The sequence below is a fragment of the Scatophagus argus genome, chromosome 3 (genome assembly GCF_020382885.2).
Source record: "Scatophagus argus isolate fScaArg1 chromosome 3, fScaArg1.pri, whole genome shotgun sequence".
Lineage (NCBI taxonomy): Eukaryota > Metazoa > Chordata > Actinopteri > Scatophagidae > Scatophagus > Scatophagus argus.
Window position 1 is genome coordinate 16,627,163 of NC_058495.1, and position 17,599 is coordinate 16,644,761.

The 17,599-nt window shown below is 39.3% G+C and overlaps 1 protein-coding gene across 2 annotated transcripts in view; it reads right to left on the minus strand.

The window, feature by feature from the left end:
• Positions 1-8,702: 8,702 nt before the first annotated feature.
• Positions 8,703-17,599, minus strand: part of camk1b (calcium/calmodulin-dependent protein kinase Ib) — a 33,767-nt gene continuing 24,870 nt past the window's right edge. For both annotated transcript variants that reach the window (XM_046384221.1, XM_046384220.1), the window contains exons 4-12: positions 15,944-16,018; positions 14,364-14,502; positions 13,824-13,950; positions 13,368-13,443; positions 13,045-13,157; positions 11,941-12,019; positions 11,655-11,742; positions 10,418-10,526; positions 8,703-10,305 (exon numbers count right to left, since the gene is read on the minus strand). In XM_046384221.1, coding sequence (XP_046240177.1) covers positions 10,208-10,305; positions 10,418-10,526; positions 11,655-11,742; positions 11,941-12,019; positions 13,045-13,157; positions 13,368-13,443; positions 13,824-13,950; positions 14,364-14,502; positions 15,944-16,018 — 904 coding nt within the window. In that variant the 3' untranslated portion in view covers positions 8,703-10,207. The remainder of the gene's footprint in view (positions 10,306-10,417; positions 10,527-11,654; positions 11,743-11,940; positions 12,020-13,044; positions 13,158-13,367; positions 13,444-13,823; positions 13,951-14,363; positions 14,503-15,943; positions 16,019-17,599) is intronic.

The window sequence follows — 17,599 nt, forward strand, 5'->3', positions numbered from 1 at the left end:
GGACAAAAGTGATTTACTGACTGGCCAGCCCTGGAGCCATGTTTTTAGCTCTTTACTCTTTGCTTCTTGTCATTTTGCACATTCTCACAACTCTGTCATTCTGTCTTCTGCTTCACGTAGCGACCAGTACCGAGCACCTTTGCGAACATGGCTTCACTTTGAGTGGAAACATTTTCTCAACATCTCTTTACACTTGAAAAGTTGTACTCTGGCGAGGAGGAGGCGATTTTTCATTGTTGCCTGTCCATGTCTGTTTCAATGAGGATGACTGATGTGTGTGTTTGCCCTCAAAGACCTCTGCTGTTCCAGTCTAACTAAAATCACAACACCATGCTTTTAGTCCCAGCCATGTACTGTAAGCCCAAGAGAGCGAAAATTCAGCACAAGTATCTCAGAGAGCCAAAAAGAGTGAGCTCACTATTTTACTTTAAGGCCACGATAATGACCATAACACCAGATTAAATTCCACAGCCCCGTTATGGCACGCAGAATGGCCATGGTTCACACTGCAAAATTGTGATTTCTTCTCAGTCTGGGACATGTTTTCTCATGTCAACAGTTCCTGACTAAAGACCATGACAAAGGCTTTATTCCAGCCTTGAAATCACATACAAGTGTGTATGCATTTGGTGGTGTTTCCTCTCAACCTTGTCATTGTTTTTAATCTTTTATCCCCTTTCATTTTTTGTAAACATTTGGTTTAAGTTAAAAAGCTTTTTTTTTAACCTTCCAGAAACAAACCAGTTCTTCCCTATCTCACCCTGCTCTCTCTTCCCCCCCATTTCTTTCTGCCTCCAAACTTAATTTTTCCTGTCTTCAGCTGGATTGCTGACGAAGTCCACAAGACAAGCAGGACAAATTGGACTTCATGTCTTTGTTGTTAGCGCTGCCAAGCTGTTTTTATATCTAATTGTGAGAATTGAGGATGTTTATGCTGTTATATTTTCGCCCCCTGCATGTTTACAGTCTATCTGAGTGATGGTTCAGGATTTGAGACTTTCCTGTGTTGAAGTCGAGACTACATGTGACTGCACAGTTTTGAGAGAAGAGTATCCTGCTGTGGGATGACTGTTCTTTCTGAATGCACTTGTTGTATGCATTGCTACTGGTATTTTGGTAAACAATAAGGTCTTGGATGCATCCCAGATGTGAGTAGCTGTGACTTCCGATTGAGTGTACGTAATATATACACTATATAGACAAAAGTTTTCAGACTCACCCCTTTATGGGACTGTGTTTCAGGGATTGGGCTCGGCCCCTTACTTCGGCGAAGTGAAATCTTAATGCTTCAGCAAACCAAGACATTCTGGACAATGCTGTGCTTCCAACTTTGTGGCAACAGTTTGGGGAAGGCCCTTTTCTTTTCCAGCATGACTGAGCTCCAGTGCGCAAAGCAAAGTACTTAAAGACGTGGTTGGATGAGTTTGGTGTGGGAAAACTTGACTGGCCCACACAGAGTCCTGACCTCAACCATATCAAACACCTTTGGGATGAACTGGAACAGAGATTGTGAGCCAGGCCTTTTGGTCCAAAATCAGTGCCCGACCTCACAAATGCTCAACAGTATGAATGGACAAAAATTCCCACAAAAACACAATCTAGTGGAAAGCCTTCCCAGAAGAGTGGAAGCTGTTATAGCTGAAAAGCTGTCCATGTATTTAGAGTGCAATGTCATTAAAGTCCCTGTTGGTTTAAAGGTAAGGTGTCCCAATACTTCTGTCTATATAGTGTGCTTTTATGGTTGTGAAAAGATCTATTTTTACCCAAACCATGCAATCTCCCTAAACCTAATCAGAAGATTTGATACCTAAACCTAACTAAGTAGTTTTGCTGCCTAAATTTAACCAAACCTGATTGAAACCTGAAAATGGTAACAAAAAAAAAACAGACGGCCTTGCATAGAACACAAACCCCAGTCTCATGGGTGTCCTGTATGACCCACTCACCCACAACAACCTGTTGTTTTGCAAACTCTGTCACTCTTTATACTGTGTGACCTGACTGTCTGTGTTTTCTTTCCCAATACCCGGGAGTAGTATTATATTATCTTAAGGATGCATGTAAGGACTGGTTAGACAGGACACAAATTAGCCGCAGAATGGGAATCAGAATTGGTTTAGTGGTAAAACTGAAAGAACCGCTTTTATTTCTACAAGCATCCCAGTTTAAATGCACAGTTTAGGGGCGACAACATTGAGAAGGAGCACTTTCAAATGTTTAGCTTGTAAAGGAGAGTGAAAGTTTGTGAAAATGTGACAGAAACAGAAATTCTACTGAAGAAACTGCACTGCTGGACTAATGACCTGGTCAGGGTGAATGAGTGAGTGAGTGAATGAATGGAACATGACTATTAGGAAGTCACACACATTTCACACATTTCTTTGTCAGCATCCTTAGCGACTTTGATCTCAGATGACCCAGAATTCCATTTTGTATCCTGTCTGATGTCTGCTTTGATCCTTTGTCCCCACGAAGTCCCATTCTAGATGTGCAAAGGTGTGGAAGCAATACTCTTTCATGGTTTTCCTCTCCATCTGTCCTACTCTTTTCATGTTTTCTCCCTGACAATGTGTTTCCTTTTCATCTACCATGGTGAGGGAATATGTTTTCTGCTGGATGGAGTCCATCGGAGTGGTAAACTCTTGGCTCAAACCAGTATCAGATGTATTACTAATGCAAGTAACATGGATGTCAAGTTTCTGGTGATGTTTGACCCTAATTATAGGTTGAAATTTCCCAAAAGTGGAAAATTAGTGGCTCTCCTCATACTGCCAGATACTCTCCATCCTGCTCTCCATCCTGTTTATTATTCCCAACTGTGGTTTGCACAGTCATGCAGGACTTTGAGGGTCTGCATCTTATCCTAAACTGACTTGCTCAGGCCTCAGGAGCTGCAGTACTCTGTGCTGATTCTCCAAGAAGGCTTAGGACTCAGTCCATGTTTTTCAGAAACAGACCTCGAAACAACTTTTTGGGTTTGAAGAACAAGTCTCTGAAACTTTGTAGCAAAACACTTTCTCATTGTCTCTCCCACTCAGATCTGTTAAAATGAGTCATTCACGATGAGCGACTTGTTCACAAACTGCATGTCACTCATCTCAAGGACATGAAGATGATGGTGATCTCACCATGTAGTTTAGTCTCCTACCCTTTGCTGTTCTCCAGCACCTCAGGGACTTTGACTTGGTTAAACTCAAACAATCTGGTTTAACTTTTAAAACAATGCAAGGCCACAGGACCGAGGAGAAATGGAAAAGGAAAAAAATTTTTTACATTAATGATTTATGTCTGTTTTTCTGTGTTTTGGTCCAAAGAAAACATTTGGCCAAGATGCTCTGAGCTGTATGACAACGCATCCAAAACAAATGAACAACAGAGATACAAGGAAAAAATGGACACGTGTGTGTGTGTGTGTGTGTGTGTGTGTGTGTGTTTATTTGCTATTTAAGCCACTCTAAATCTATCCACATAACTATTTAGCTAAGATCTCAGACTGCATGCCACTGTGTGTGTGCTGGCCTGTTCAACACATGCACACACACACACGCACACACACATGGTTTGTTGGACATGCGTGAGAGACACTTTAGTCTTGTTAAAATCAAAACACACCCACAAATATCTTACTCAACATGCCATATGACATTATACACTGCTTGTGCTGTGACTACATGATCAGATTAAAATTTGGACATCCCCCTGTGTCTTATTAAAATATACAGCATATCTGACATGGCGCGTCACTGAATTTGACTGAAGGTAATGTTTCCATTTGTCTGTTTTTGCTCAGATTTTGTTGAAATTTGCTGTTAAGTTCAGCCTGGGCCAAGGAAGGGCTGATATAAACCATATAGATATTTACACTTTAAAACACTTTTTACATGCATTTGTTCATAACTCTTGTGAACTGTGAGGAAAGGTGTAGAAGCTAAATTCCTTTCCTCTTCACCACATTTCATATAACAAAAACATAATTCATCTGGCTTTGCATATCTGCTATTCTTGTATGCACCATTTAATATAAAAAGGCACAATTAATCTACACACTGTGCAAATTGTAACCACATGTGTAACCATGCACGTGTGACTGTAGCACTGCCCACACTAGAAAAGACGAACACAATACAGGTAGCAATTACATTTCCCTCCAAAGCAAAATAGAGTGCATTTGTACTATACAAACCCAATTTTTAGGATGCAGGGTTGACATTTCACAAATGCTGCAAAATGTCAGCTACAGAACCATAATGTTTTTTTATGGCTTACTGGTCACTTGAAATACTCCAGTCCTTGAATAATAAACTATCATTTTCTCCAGTGGTAGACTAAGCTGGTGACAAGAAGGACAAGTGAAAGAATAGGCCTTCCTGCAAAAGCAATGACAGTTTCACCAGCATCAGCTATACCTTGGGTTATTGCTAATTAGCAAATGTTAGCATGCTAACATGTTAGACTAAGCTGGTGACAATGCACCTAACACCATTCTCATTTCAAACATGTTAGCATGCCGATGTTAGCATTGATTTGTTAGTTAAGATCTCCGGCTTCATGCCACTGTGTGTGCGTGTTGTCTTGTTCAACATCCTCCTGTGTGCCACATGAAAATAAAAAGCATATCTGACCGGACATGATGGAATTGACAGAAATTTTTATTACTTCTACTTAGTAGGTAATGTTTCCATTTGTCTGTTTCTCCTTGGATTTTGGTGACATTTGGTGTTAATTTCAGCCTGGGCTAAAGAGAGCTGATTTGATTTTGGAGCAGATGCTTTATGATTAAGTGGTTCAAGTAAACCATTTAGACATTTATACTATAAAACACTTTTTCCATGTATTTGTTCAGTGTGAGGTGAGGTGTATAATTAGAAAATGCTGGTGACAAAGCACCTAACACTGTATACCATTCTCATTTTGAACATGTTAGCATGTAGCTCAAAGCACTGCTGTGCCTAAGTAAAGCCTCAAAGCTTCTAGTGGGGCAGATACAAATGCCTTTATGGGCGTTTGGATAATCATGATAGTCTAAACTGCCATCTCAGCTACTAATAGAGATGTGAAATGTGGAAACAGCTATCGTCCTCTGACAACACAAATTTCCATGAATTTGTATAGGCTCAGAGCACTGATGACTGGCTGATATTAAACCACTTAATAAATCTTTGCAGATCAGAATTTTATTTTCATTTAATTTTAAAGGTTTAAATTACAGACACTGCTCTATGTCAGCATACACATGATAAAGTTGAGTGAATCATACCAGTGTGGTTCACTTCTGGCTCATTACTGTACCAAGTCTGTGTTTCACATTCCTTGTAAGCATGGGCAACAGCACTCCAAAGTCATGCTGGGAGGAGGATGTGGACTAAGCACAATCTTTATCAAAGTACTCCCATATTGTGGGAGAAATTAAACCTAGGCACAAAGATATGTGTGTTAGCTTTAAAAATGTGGGGCCTCTGGTCTTCTGGTCCCATCTCTGATTTAGCTGTGCTCTACATGGAGTCCAGTTTCAGACTTAGCCTTGTTTCGTTTTGTTGTTTCCACTCTTCCACATTTAAACACCGCCAGCATCTTTCAGCACTCTCTCGCTTGTGATCCATGCAATTTCTCTCCCATAATTTTGAATCAGTCCCTTGTTTCTGGTTTGACCGCATAATTTTTACTCCGTCTACTGTCTCCTGAATGAGGTTGACCACCAGACTCCTGCTCTCACTCTGCTCTCTCATCTCCTCCGGCGTAACGCTACAGCAGCCAAACCACAAGCCTCAATTACCCAGCATTCAATGGTGAGGACGAGAGAGGCCTCATGTAGCAGACTATGAAATTAACATTCATGACAAACCTCTCAAGCCACAGAACTATTTCATTTAGAATGATAGTTGCAAAATTGAGAAACTGGATCATATTGGATGTTGTTGTTGACTTTTCTTGCAGATTTTTATTTTCTTTAAAAGCAAGACAAAAAGGTTTTTCTGTCATGAAAATGGATATCGTAGAAGAAAACAGCAAATTAAATATGCAGTTACAAAAAAAAAAAAAAAAAAATCCCTAAAACTCAACAATCAGCTATATTGTTAGTTAATTTAAAGCTAGCTGGACATAACCACAGCTAGCAGTGGCTAAAGGTAAAACCACTTTATTCTTATAGCTGTTTCATGCTATAAATTTTGATTAAATAGTCTTTTCTTTTTTTTTTTTACTTACCGCCATCAAATAAAGAAGTCCTGTCATAAAGTTAAAAACAGCTAAACTCGTCCTGCTAACAAAGTAACTTGCCAGTTTAGCAGAATAGTGACAAAACTGCCATCTGAGCCAATTTAATGGTGTTGTTATTCCAGAGGTGGAAGAAACTGCTCAGATTTTGTATGTACCGGTAACTTAAAGTAGAAGTATCACAGTATATTAATACCCTGGTATGAGCAAGAGTCATACATTTAAATTTTTACTTTTGTAAAAGTACAAACATATTTGCCTCAAAATATACTAAAAGTATCAAAAGTTTAAGTACTTAATCTAGAAAATGTCATATTTCAGAATACTGTGTATTATTGAACTACTTGAACTACTAGCCTATATGCTGGTTGGTTTGTGAATTTCCTCTCAGGGCTCAAGAAAGTTTTATCTTAATAATGTTACATCATAATTTATGTACTGAATATATTTAGTATATTAAACTAAATATGCAAAGTAACTTAAGTTGTCAAACAAGAGTAGCAGTGTAAAAACTATAATATTTCCTCTGAATTGTAGTGGGGTAGAACTATTAAGAAGCAGAAAATGGAGATATTCAAGTACAGTAAAAGTACCTCAAATCCATACTTTAGTACAATACTTCCTGAGTGTACTTAGTTACCTTCCACCACTGATTAAATCTCATGTTTAAGTGGATTAAGTCTTCATTGAAGAGTAATAGTGGATGGAAATCTGAAAGACAGACAGATTTTGATATGAATACATTTGATTGATGGCATTGTTTTCCACAGATAAAAAGCACTGTGATTATAATTTTTTAGAATATATTGTTAAATATGTGCATGCAGATAATAAAAATACTAAATGCTTTTTTTTAATGGACAGCTGGATTCATAATGCATAGACAGAGATTTTAATGTATGTTTCACTTACAAATCTGTCCCAAGCACAAGTCACTGGCTTTCACACTGAGCAGCAGTCACATTTCCACAACCCATGATGCATTGCATCTGTGTATACAGTAGGTGCTGCAGCCCAGAACAGAACTTCTTAAAAGGCAACATATTTATGGTACAAATACATTTCTACAACAAATCTTATCATACATTAGTCATCTTGTAAAAGTGGTAGATGAGCAATCAAAGGACCCTCACACAGATCAATTCTTCCATGTATGAAATGCATGTGCTGTAAGAATGTTTGCTTTTAATGCATAAGATTGGGTAATTGATCTAAGCACCCTGTGGTTAAATACTGGGCAAGTTCGGGATAGCTTCTTTCCCCTCACCATCACTCTTGCTATTTTCCTACCAAGGTGTTTGAGTGGTGAGGTAATGGGATACTACTTGGTTATGTGTTTCATCACGCCTCATTGCATCGGAATGTAAAAATCCTTAGTTTTCTGTTTCCACAACACAAGAACAAACATTCAGAGTTGTTTTGTTTGCTCAATCCTCACTCAGAGTGCCCAATTATAACAAACTATTCCCTTACTATATTGTCTCAAGGCTTTTCTTTTAGGACTGAGGGAAACATTTTCATTTGATTGATTTTGGGATTGGGTGTACTGTACCAAAAGGAGTTAAAATATGTTATGTCATCGTCAGTAGGCAAATTACAGGGCTAAATCAGATTGTAGGGGTTTAATGACAGCATCTGTGGCAATTTATCAAATAAGAAGAGTTATTTTCATTATCATTATTCTTCTGTCACATTAATTCATGAAGTAATGAGCAGATTCACACTGAAAATACCAGAAAAAAATAGCTCTTTTCTTTTTAACAATGCTTTACAATTTGGAGTCACCAGTTACATTACTATCCAAATACACTACAACACCTACCCAATAGAAATTAAGCTCAAATGACGAAGCAGCACAGTGAACCAGTTGAAACATTATTACGGCTTTTGTTGCTCTTTACTCATTTACAAGACAAACTTTTGAAGAGAATTTTGAACTTGTTAAAGAGTAAAATGTCTGTCCAAAAAATCTTTAACCATCTCTCATCTCAGGGTAACTGTTACATTATCACAAGCTGTATACACACTATTCATTGTTGATCATGGGATTCACAAAGTTCAAGCCACATCATGCAAACATAATCAGTACCAAATCACATCAGACCCAAATGTCTATCCTGCTGTATCAGAGAGAGAATGAAGGTTTTCAACAGAAACTGTGGACGGAGCGATCAGAAGATGCATGAAGCTCATGTTGGTGGAAGATCTCAGCGTCCAGGACAGTTCCAGGGGCCCAAAATGAAGGATGGAGGGTTCAAACAAGTGCGCATTAAGCTCCTCTAAATCTGACACTTGAAACCATTCTTTTCTGAAAAATTTACAGTGTGGGATACTTTATAAGATCCAATAAAAGAACCATCATGTTCGTCAATGCATGTGTTTTTTAAAAGGATGAATGAAATATGAATATAGAGTACATCATCTTCATGCAAACACACACATAAAAAGCATTGATGGATGCACACTAAAAATGAGGTGAGTCAATCTGATGCATATTCACATCATTTAATCCAAGTTCTTTCTGCACAGGCTGCATGTGGAGGAAATGTGCCTGTTAAAGAATCTAAGAAGAAAAGGACTGAGGTAATGACCATAGGATTACAGTACACAGTGACAAACGCATATCAAAATTTGGTATGCAGTTTTCATTGAATTTTTTTTTTTTAACCCTTTTTTAATTTAACCCTACAAGGTCAGTTTTGTGGATGGCTAAGCACACCAATCAATGCTTTTTCAATTACACATTTTTTGCACAAAATGTACTGTAGGATTTGTATTGAAAAACATGTCACTGTGGGAGCTGGCTTCTGAAAAACATTTATTTAAAGGATTTTGTTTAATGAATGAGGCTTGGTGAAGCCCTCCAGAAAGGTTTTAAAAACATTATTGTTGGTTTACTCATGTCATATTGTAATATGGGTGTACTTAGAGTAGATTCGGTGAATAATATTTGACCCCGATGGCAATGTATAGCATGTTTGCAAGCATCCCCTTCTGAGATTACAGTACTTAACTTTGACACAAAAAGCATAAAACTGCATTTTAAAGCCGAAAATGTGATACATACAAAAGAGAAATTTACAGCAAGAGTCGAAAGAGCCGAAACATTTCAGAAGCTACCTGAAAATAAACCCATCATACTGTATATCCTAAAGGCACCTTAGACAAAAAAATATATCCCTGTGCTGGAGTGGTTAAAGGGGTTTGGAGTTAAACAAAAAAACGGGGAAAAACCTTTTTTCCTCTCAAAAAGCCTAACCACTACATGGAAACACTATAAAGACAAGTCTAAAGAAAGGCTACATAGATGGAGTTTTTGTTGCATAAACTACTCTGTTACTGATTGTCTAAAAGCTTACCTTAAAGACAGAATGCAGATGACTCAATTTCTTTTTAAATACTCCATGATTTGCATCTTACTGCATTTCTGCAACAGGGTATAATTCTAACATAACAAAACAGTTATGGATAAAACCCTCTCTTCATCATGCAGATGTTGTTCCTGGATTTATGCTGCAAAGAGTAGACTGTTAAAAAAAGACAACACAAAAAAATATAAAACAAAACAAACAACCAAACAAAAGAGACAGGTTGAATCATGAGTAAAAACAGTGTCCAACAATCTCTGTCCTGCTTCGGCAAAAACGATCCCCCCGACAAACTGTTGGAGGAGGTCATCTTCCCCTCCTTCCTTCGTATTCTCTCCCCTTTTCAACTCATCCCAAACTACTAGCCCATTCTGTAAAAGTTGTCTTCTCTGGTGCATCGCAATCATCATTATCAAGTCTCCATCCTCTTCCTCCTCCTCTCATCCCACTGTATGTCTTCCTTCACAGGCTGACCAGGCTTGTGCCCCCTGCAGGTGCGAGGTTGGAATGACACTGTATTCCTAACCAGATGAGGGGGGATATGGTGCCTCTGGTTCCACCAAAGGGATTAAAATTGGAAAGTCGCTGGGATTGAACAGACAGTTTAAGTGGAGCAGGCGCATGTATCACACCCTGCTGGTCGGATGGCAGTGGTACGTGCAGTTGGATAGAGCGTCAGCTCGGCCGTCGACGTCCTGGGAGCATCCTCCCTCACAACAAGATTCTGCGAGACGATGAGGACATACACTCAGAACTTTAGTTGTTAAAGGCACTAAAGGGGCTACACTAGCAATGACGATATTTGTAGTCCACACAGAAACAAGTAACTTCAGTACCTGCATCTTCCTCTGGCATTAGAAGGTGAGTTGGATTGGGTCCCTCATGACTTGTGCCCAGCTGAAGACGTCTCATGTGACGAACCACAGCTGTGGCATTGAATGCTTGCTGCACGGGAAAAGACACAAATGCAATATAACCCAAAACCTGTTATTGATCATAACCCGAGAGATGACAGGGACACAGACAGCAGCTGTTCCACACATTTTTCCCTTAATACGAAGCAGCTCCTCACAACAAGCTTGACGTCTCTCAGTTGTGAGCCCTTCATTTAATAGAGTGGTTCTCAAATCTTATCTGGCTTCCCTTCAGAATCCCACAAAGGTTCACACCCCCCCCCCCCCCACCTTACAATTATGTATCACAGGGGAAGCACCTAATAAAAAAGGATCCTCAATGGCCATTTTTCAATTTTTCCAGCGTTCTTTTAATTCACAGGTAGTAGTGATCTTATGCTGACCCAAAATAGATTTCCCAGTGGTTATTTGCAGCTTAAAATTTGCCATTTTCTGAGGTAGTTACATAAAGAGATGAACGTGCAAACTTTTGCAAAAGTTGCTGTCTTTTGCACTCCCTCTAATTATGTCTCTTTATATACAACCCTAGGCATTGAATGACTGCCACCAAGTGTCCAAAATTATACTGCAAGATATATCTAAACAAAACAATTTGCAAAGAATAAATAAAAAACTGTCTCTACATTGTTCAAATTGAATTGTAGCGAAATAAAATCATCAGCAAACTCTTGTTTGTTTAGTTTCCCTACGTAAATCATATCCATTCAACTTCACTCCCTGGTTTTCCCCTGATCATTCATGCCTCCACTGCAGTCATTTTAATGACTTTTATTTAAGCCTGAAAGAGTTTAAATGCAAAGATTAATGAAAAGCTTTAAAAATAAAATATTTATTGTAGCATGATTTTCTTATCATCTTGTGATCTCATGGATTCATCTCACAATCCAGCACCCAGACAGGAAACAACTGAGCTGAAGATTTGTGGCGCATCCAAGTTTTTAACATTTCTAACAATTCAAACAAGATCCGTTCCAAAAGTTAAAGTTAAAAGAGGCTGTACTGGAATGACCCCTGAAGTTCAGACTAAAACCAGATTTTTTTTTTGTAGCTAAACTGTATTCTCTCCATGTGCACTAAAGGTGAAATAAACCATACAACATAAATCATGTATTTAAGAAAAATCAAAGTGCATCCAAGATAAACTGGAAATCTGACTTACCTTCCACTTGCTCTTAGCAAAATTCTTCTTGATCTGAGCACTGACAGACTCATGAATGTTCTTATCCAGAGCAGTATCCCCTGCAATCCTGACAAACACAGGGGTGAGGTGTGAAGATATTATATTATATTATTATATTAAGAATTTTGAAACCAAGGGTCGGACAATGTTCCCGACTGGGATTACGTAAAAACAAGTAAATCCTTAAGTTAAGGCATGAAGGTTTTAATCAGAAACATTCTTTTCAATGTGAGTGCATCATGATGGAGGAGTATAGGGTCAGTACCAGGGGTGCTGCAGTGCCTGGTCACAGGTGTAGCGTGTGTTGGGGTCTTTTTCCATCAGGTGGACTATAAAGTCTTTGGCTATAATGAAAAAAAAGGAAGGTTGAAAAGGGAAATACTGAAAAAGCCTAAAATAAATGGCTTTGTTACAACATCAGCTAATGTAATTATATTTTAGTATCTAAGTGTTGTAAACAAGAGAAACCAAATCTTGAGGTAATTCCCATATGATAGAAAATTGGACGCTGCTACAGTTGTATCATTTTCTCTAAAAGTTGGAGTTATTCTTGACCAGAGAGCATTGAAACAGGGACCCAATCCAAGAGCCAGGACTAGGAAAAACATCAACATGGAATCACTGCTTTGAGTGTGGGCTCTACAGCCGCAAGGTGAAAGGTAGGGATCAGAGAAAATATTTTCAGGCATAGAAAGCTTTAGATTTCACTCTTTCTGGATGAGAAAGAGCCTGACTGACTCTGGAAACAAACCGTTGAAGAAGAGGTGGTCTCTATGGATGCTAACAAGTCCTGGACTTTTCCCTGCTGGCTGAGAGGATCTGCATGTTGCAGGGAGGAAAACTGGATTGCTTTTTGCATGTCAATCTGCCTTGTATTAGTTTAAAAATGTTTGAGCATGACTGGTGGGAAAACATTTCAACTTAATTTTCTCCTTGAACAAAGATCTAAATTCAGCTGATTGTATTTTAATGTTCTTTGCTTTTTTTCCTCTCGCTATTTGTTCAAGTTAATATCCAGTGTCAGTTTCAGGGATGTGTTAATGACTGCATGCTGCAATAGTCCCGGATTGTTGCATTTTTCTTACACTCACATCACTTACACTCCCTAAGTGTGATAATGTAAGGAGTTCAAAAAATGATGGAGGATAGTGGTTTTTGACCACTTCTCTAGAGGAATTCACCTTTGGTTTAACTTTGGATACAGTGGGCAGAACTCAAAGAAATATAAAAGGCAGACCGAGGACAGTTTCCAAGATTCAATCATTGTGTTTCCTGCGCATTGACCATATTTGCTGTGTCTCTATGAAAAAAAAAACTACATCAGTTTACATCAGTGAATAGAAGAAAAATAGCTTGTTATGTACTGTACCTGAATCAGAGATATCATCCCAGTAAGGAGAGTCAAACTCGTATTCTGCTTTCAGGATCTGCTCAAACAGTTTGGCATCATTCTCATCATAGAACGGAGGGTAACCACACAACCTGAAGCACACAGCACAGCACACGTGTCATGTTTCCTCCCAGAAGTGCAGGAGCTTTTCCCAGGAGGTTAAAATGACTATCACTGAATTTATACAAATCTTCTGCATGCAAGACAAGGCTGAGGCATAAAGGACATGTCAACTCCCTAAAGAATACATGCATTCATTGTCATGTGTTACGCTCGTTTCATGTCTTAAAATGTGCACTCACAGAATGTAAGCTATGACGCCAATAGACCAGCAGTCCACGGCTTTACTGTAGGGTTTCTGAGCCAACACTTCAGGGGCTGAAAAAACAAAACAAGGTAATACAAGCTTAGAAGCAAGATACTTTTCCAGATGTGTAGCAGTGTTCAGCACAACATGTTCAGAGCGACCGATGTTACAAATAAAATCAAGTCAAAATGATTGCCTATTATTGAGCACTTCCTATAAGCTAAGCTAAAATAGGCCAATATAACTTTATATAACTTTGTATCTTTAAATAGATTTATGAACGATGGATTAGCTGTAGATGGTGTCTACTAAAAGATTTCACATTACAGTTACAATCAGATGTTGGCATTGTACTCATATTATATGATACAGTGTTCCCTGCCATGTAAAACTGATTCATCACTTGCAGGTTTATCTGATTCAAGTCTCTGTAAGTATCTGACTTCTTTACCAACATATCCAGGTGTTCCACACGCCGTCGACATCACACTGCCAGAGCCCTCAATTTTCGACAGACCAAAGTCACTGATCATGATCTTGGAGTCTTCATCCATGCTGTAGTACAGCAGATTCTCTGGCTGTGACGAGAAGGACACCGCCAAAACCAGCAATGTTAATAAAGTAGAACCTTCATGCAAATACCACGTGCCGCCACCACATGCACCATCAGTGAAGCCATACTACAACGGAGAATTACGGGCACTTAGAAGGATAACAATTTATGTTTCTGCCTGTGTAATAACTCAATGCTGCATGTCACCTAATATCTCAATACAACCAATAGAGATTGGATAATATGATTTGTAGTTGATGTACTTATTTATGTGTGTATTTATTTCTTGATAGGCCCGTGGGTGCTCGGGCACCATGTTATCAGCTTGGAGGGTTTTTGTGAGTCAGTATGTGGACATACTGGAGAATTCACAGTAAGTGAAAAGTTCTTAGTGACACTCATATGCAGGCTGACTTTTCCATCACATCTCAGACTGACCTTGAGGTCACGGTGCACAATGCCCATGTCGTGGAGGTATTTGACGGCATCCAGAATCTGCTGAATGAGTTTACTGGCATCCTTCTCTGTGTAGAAGCCCTTCTCTATGATACGGTCAAAGAGTTCCCCTCCGGAGACCCTGGATAAAGAGATTTAATCATTAAAGTGAAGTGAAGCAAAGTGAAAACTTTAGTAGCAGTGAATGAAGACAACCTGAAAATCAGACTGAATGACTGAAGGAGTCCACTGATGGAGCCAAGATGGCTAAAGATTTATTACTTACCAAGTGCAACAGAGGAATATGCATACAAGTATGCAAAGGCATGGTGTAAACATATTTATAAATATAATATAAATATAATATAAATAAAATATTTGTAAATTCCAAGAGAAACTGCCAGAGCTTGAGGGAGAAAGGCCAGGAGTGAAATATAAAATATCAAGGCACTTTCACCTGTCATCATTTGAACTAGTAATCTTGTATATTTGTTCTGTTTGTTGCAACTGTTGTAACTGCTACAAGACTCTACATGTTAAATGTCTCAAATAAACACATGCAGGAAGGTCAAAGGACAAAAGCACTTTGCTGTGGGAGTCAAATTGTGACATGAATGAAACCACATACAGTGTGGTGATGTCTGCTTGATATTAGACTTAGAAACCACTAGATGGAGACTTCATTGTGTCTGCAGACAAATCTGCTGCAGTTTGTTTGAGACTTCAGTGTTAACAAACACAACTACACACACACACACACATACACACACCTTGGGAAAGCAAGATGAAAAAATGAGGAAGGAAAAAAAGAAATGAAACAGCAGCCAGATTTTGAAAAAGGTCAGAACTGTGGGAGTGTGTTCATGAAGGAAAGCTGGCTTTACCTCTGTGTGAGATAACTCAGTTGGACCATGCTTGTGTCACCTGGCCTACCTGTTTTCACTTCCCTCATCATGGGTTATCATTTTTACATCTCCTTGCAACATTTCTATAATCTTGTTGGGCCAACATAACGATAAGATCGAATAAGAAGCACTGAAAGAGTCGCGTATCGGAGGGAACACAAAAAAGTATTGTTAGGACACACAAAACTACTCATGAGGAAAAACAAATATTTTGCAGGGGAACAAAACACAAGTACTCATGAGAATCTAATTTCCTGCTAGTCCTTCCCCAGATAAATGACCCCTCCTGACTCTGTCTTTTATCCCTTTGATTTGCTATTGACTGTGATTAACGCATAAATGATTTATATTTTGTGGAGCCTCTCAGTTAATAGCGCTCTCCTTTCTCTCTCTCTCTCTCTCTGACATTTCGGTTGAGTTGAGGTGGGTGGGAGGCTGACAGGCTGCAGGTGTGAGGGCGAACTCCCCACTGGTGTTCATGAGTAGGCAGAGTACAGCGTTCGCTTCTGTGTGTGTGCGCGCGGTCACGCACATGTACGTACGTTACAATGTGCAATTAACGGTATGTGACATGCAGTGTGTGGGAGACAAGTAGGGACTTTGAAACACACATCAGAAAAAAAAGCAAAAGAAAAAAGAAGCAACGAAGCACACAAACCCACACATGCGAATACTCACAGTTGCATGACAAGGTAGAGGTGTGATTTACTTTCAAAGATCTCTTCCAGAGAAACAATGTTGGCGTGTTTAATCCTGTGAAGAAATCGAGAAAGTTAATATTAATAATTCTACAAGACATTTTTATTAAGCAATTAGTATTTCACAAGATTCTGTCTGCAGGAGGTAAAAATAATCCCCCAGGGGAGCCATGAAAATTCCTTGTTTGGAGATTGAGATCTTTTCCAATGGGTAGCCTCGGGACAGTCAGTATATGTAGCTTCACCCAACCGTCACACGTAGAGGAGGCTACACTGTGTGGTGGCACGCAGTTCCCTAATTGGCTGAACTCTGTGCTCTGCTGCCCCTTGACACCCGTGGGTGCAGTGACAGTGGTGAGAAGATGACTCACTACATCGAGATCGGTATTATACGTTTCTGCCTGACCAAGAGTCTGCTGCGACCACACATAGGTATTACAGTCGAGGGTCATTTTATTAGGTAAGTCTGTAAAATCAAAAACAGCTCACCCAATTGCCACTGAGTACATGAAGCAAAATGTGTCATATACATATGACGACACATACTGAGTGTTTCAATACGTTATGGACAACAAAGTGGGCCAAGAGTCATAACGTCGACATTCAAAATTTAATGTCATTTCAGAAATTGTATTGACTTTATAATCAAAACAAGAAAAACAAAAAAGATAAAAACAACATGTATGTGTATCTTATCATCCCATTTCCACCACGAAGGTCTAAATTTAAAGGGTCCCTGTAGAGTTTTTGTAAACTAACAAGTGTCTGTTCTGTACAATGCATCCTGTGTATAACTGAGGTCTAACAAATGTGTTCACTGCGTTTGCAAAACTGATTTTTAAAATGTTTCAAGTCATATGTTGTTTACAAGCATGTGTTTGCTAGCTGCGTCCCTCACTGATGCACTGCTACGTTTGTTGGCACGTTACCAACTGTGTGATCAGTGATCATACATCAGTGATCAGTGAAATAGCTTTAAACCAACAACAGCACGACCTGAATCCTTCAACTTGTGCGCTGCATGTGTGTCCGCGTGTGCATGTGCAATATAAACAAAACTGGGACCCACTCATGAAAAAGAAAAAACGCTTCCTTGGGCAACTACTGGTCAAAAAACTTGAACGCCTGAAACTCACACATTCGTACATTTCTGACTTGTCTTTCACCTTCATAATGCACTCTATATTTGTGTGTATCCTGTACACACAAACCCGGACTAGGACTGAGTGTTTGACGGATACTGAGTTGACTCGAGGGACGAGTCAATCCTGTTGGATTAGAGCAATCGCACTAAATCCAGATTGTAACAATGCATGGGCACCTTCATTCATCTGCTTAGCTCAGTGAGGAAGATTGAGATGGACCCAGTGAAGGATGAATGATGGATTAAACATGTTGAATAAGCAGACACGAGCGAGCACATGTGAGCCCCGAGTGTGCACTTTCACACACAGTAAAGGTGCTGCATTTAATATAAACTTCTACGCAGGCGTGTGTGTATGTGTGTGGGTGATGACCTTACAGTGGACACTGGTCATAGTGATTGTCAGAGAGCTGAAATGTCTGTCGAGGGCTAGCGAGTCATCTGCTGACCTCTGTCAGCAGCCGTTCATCCCACAGTGTATCCGAACACTGA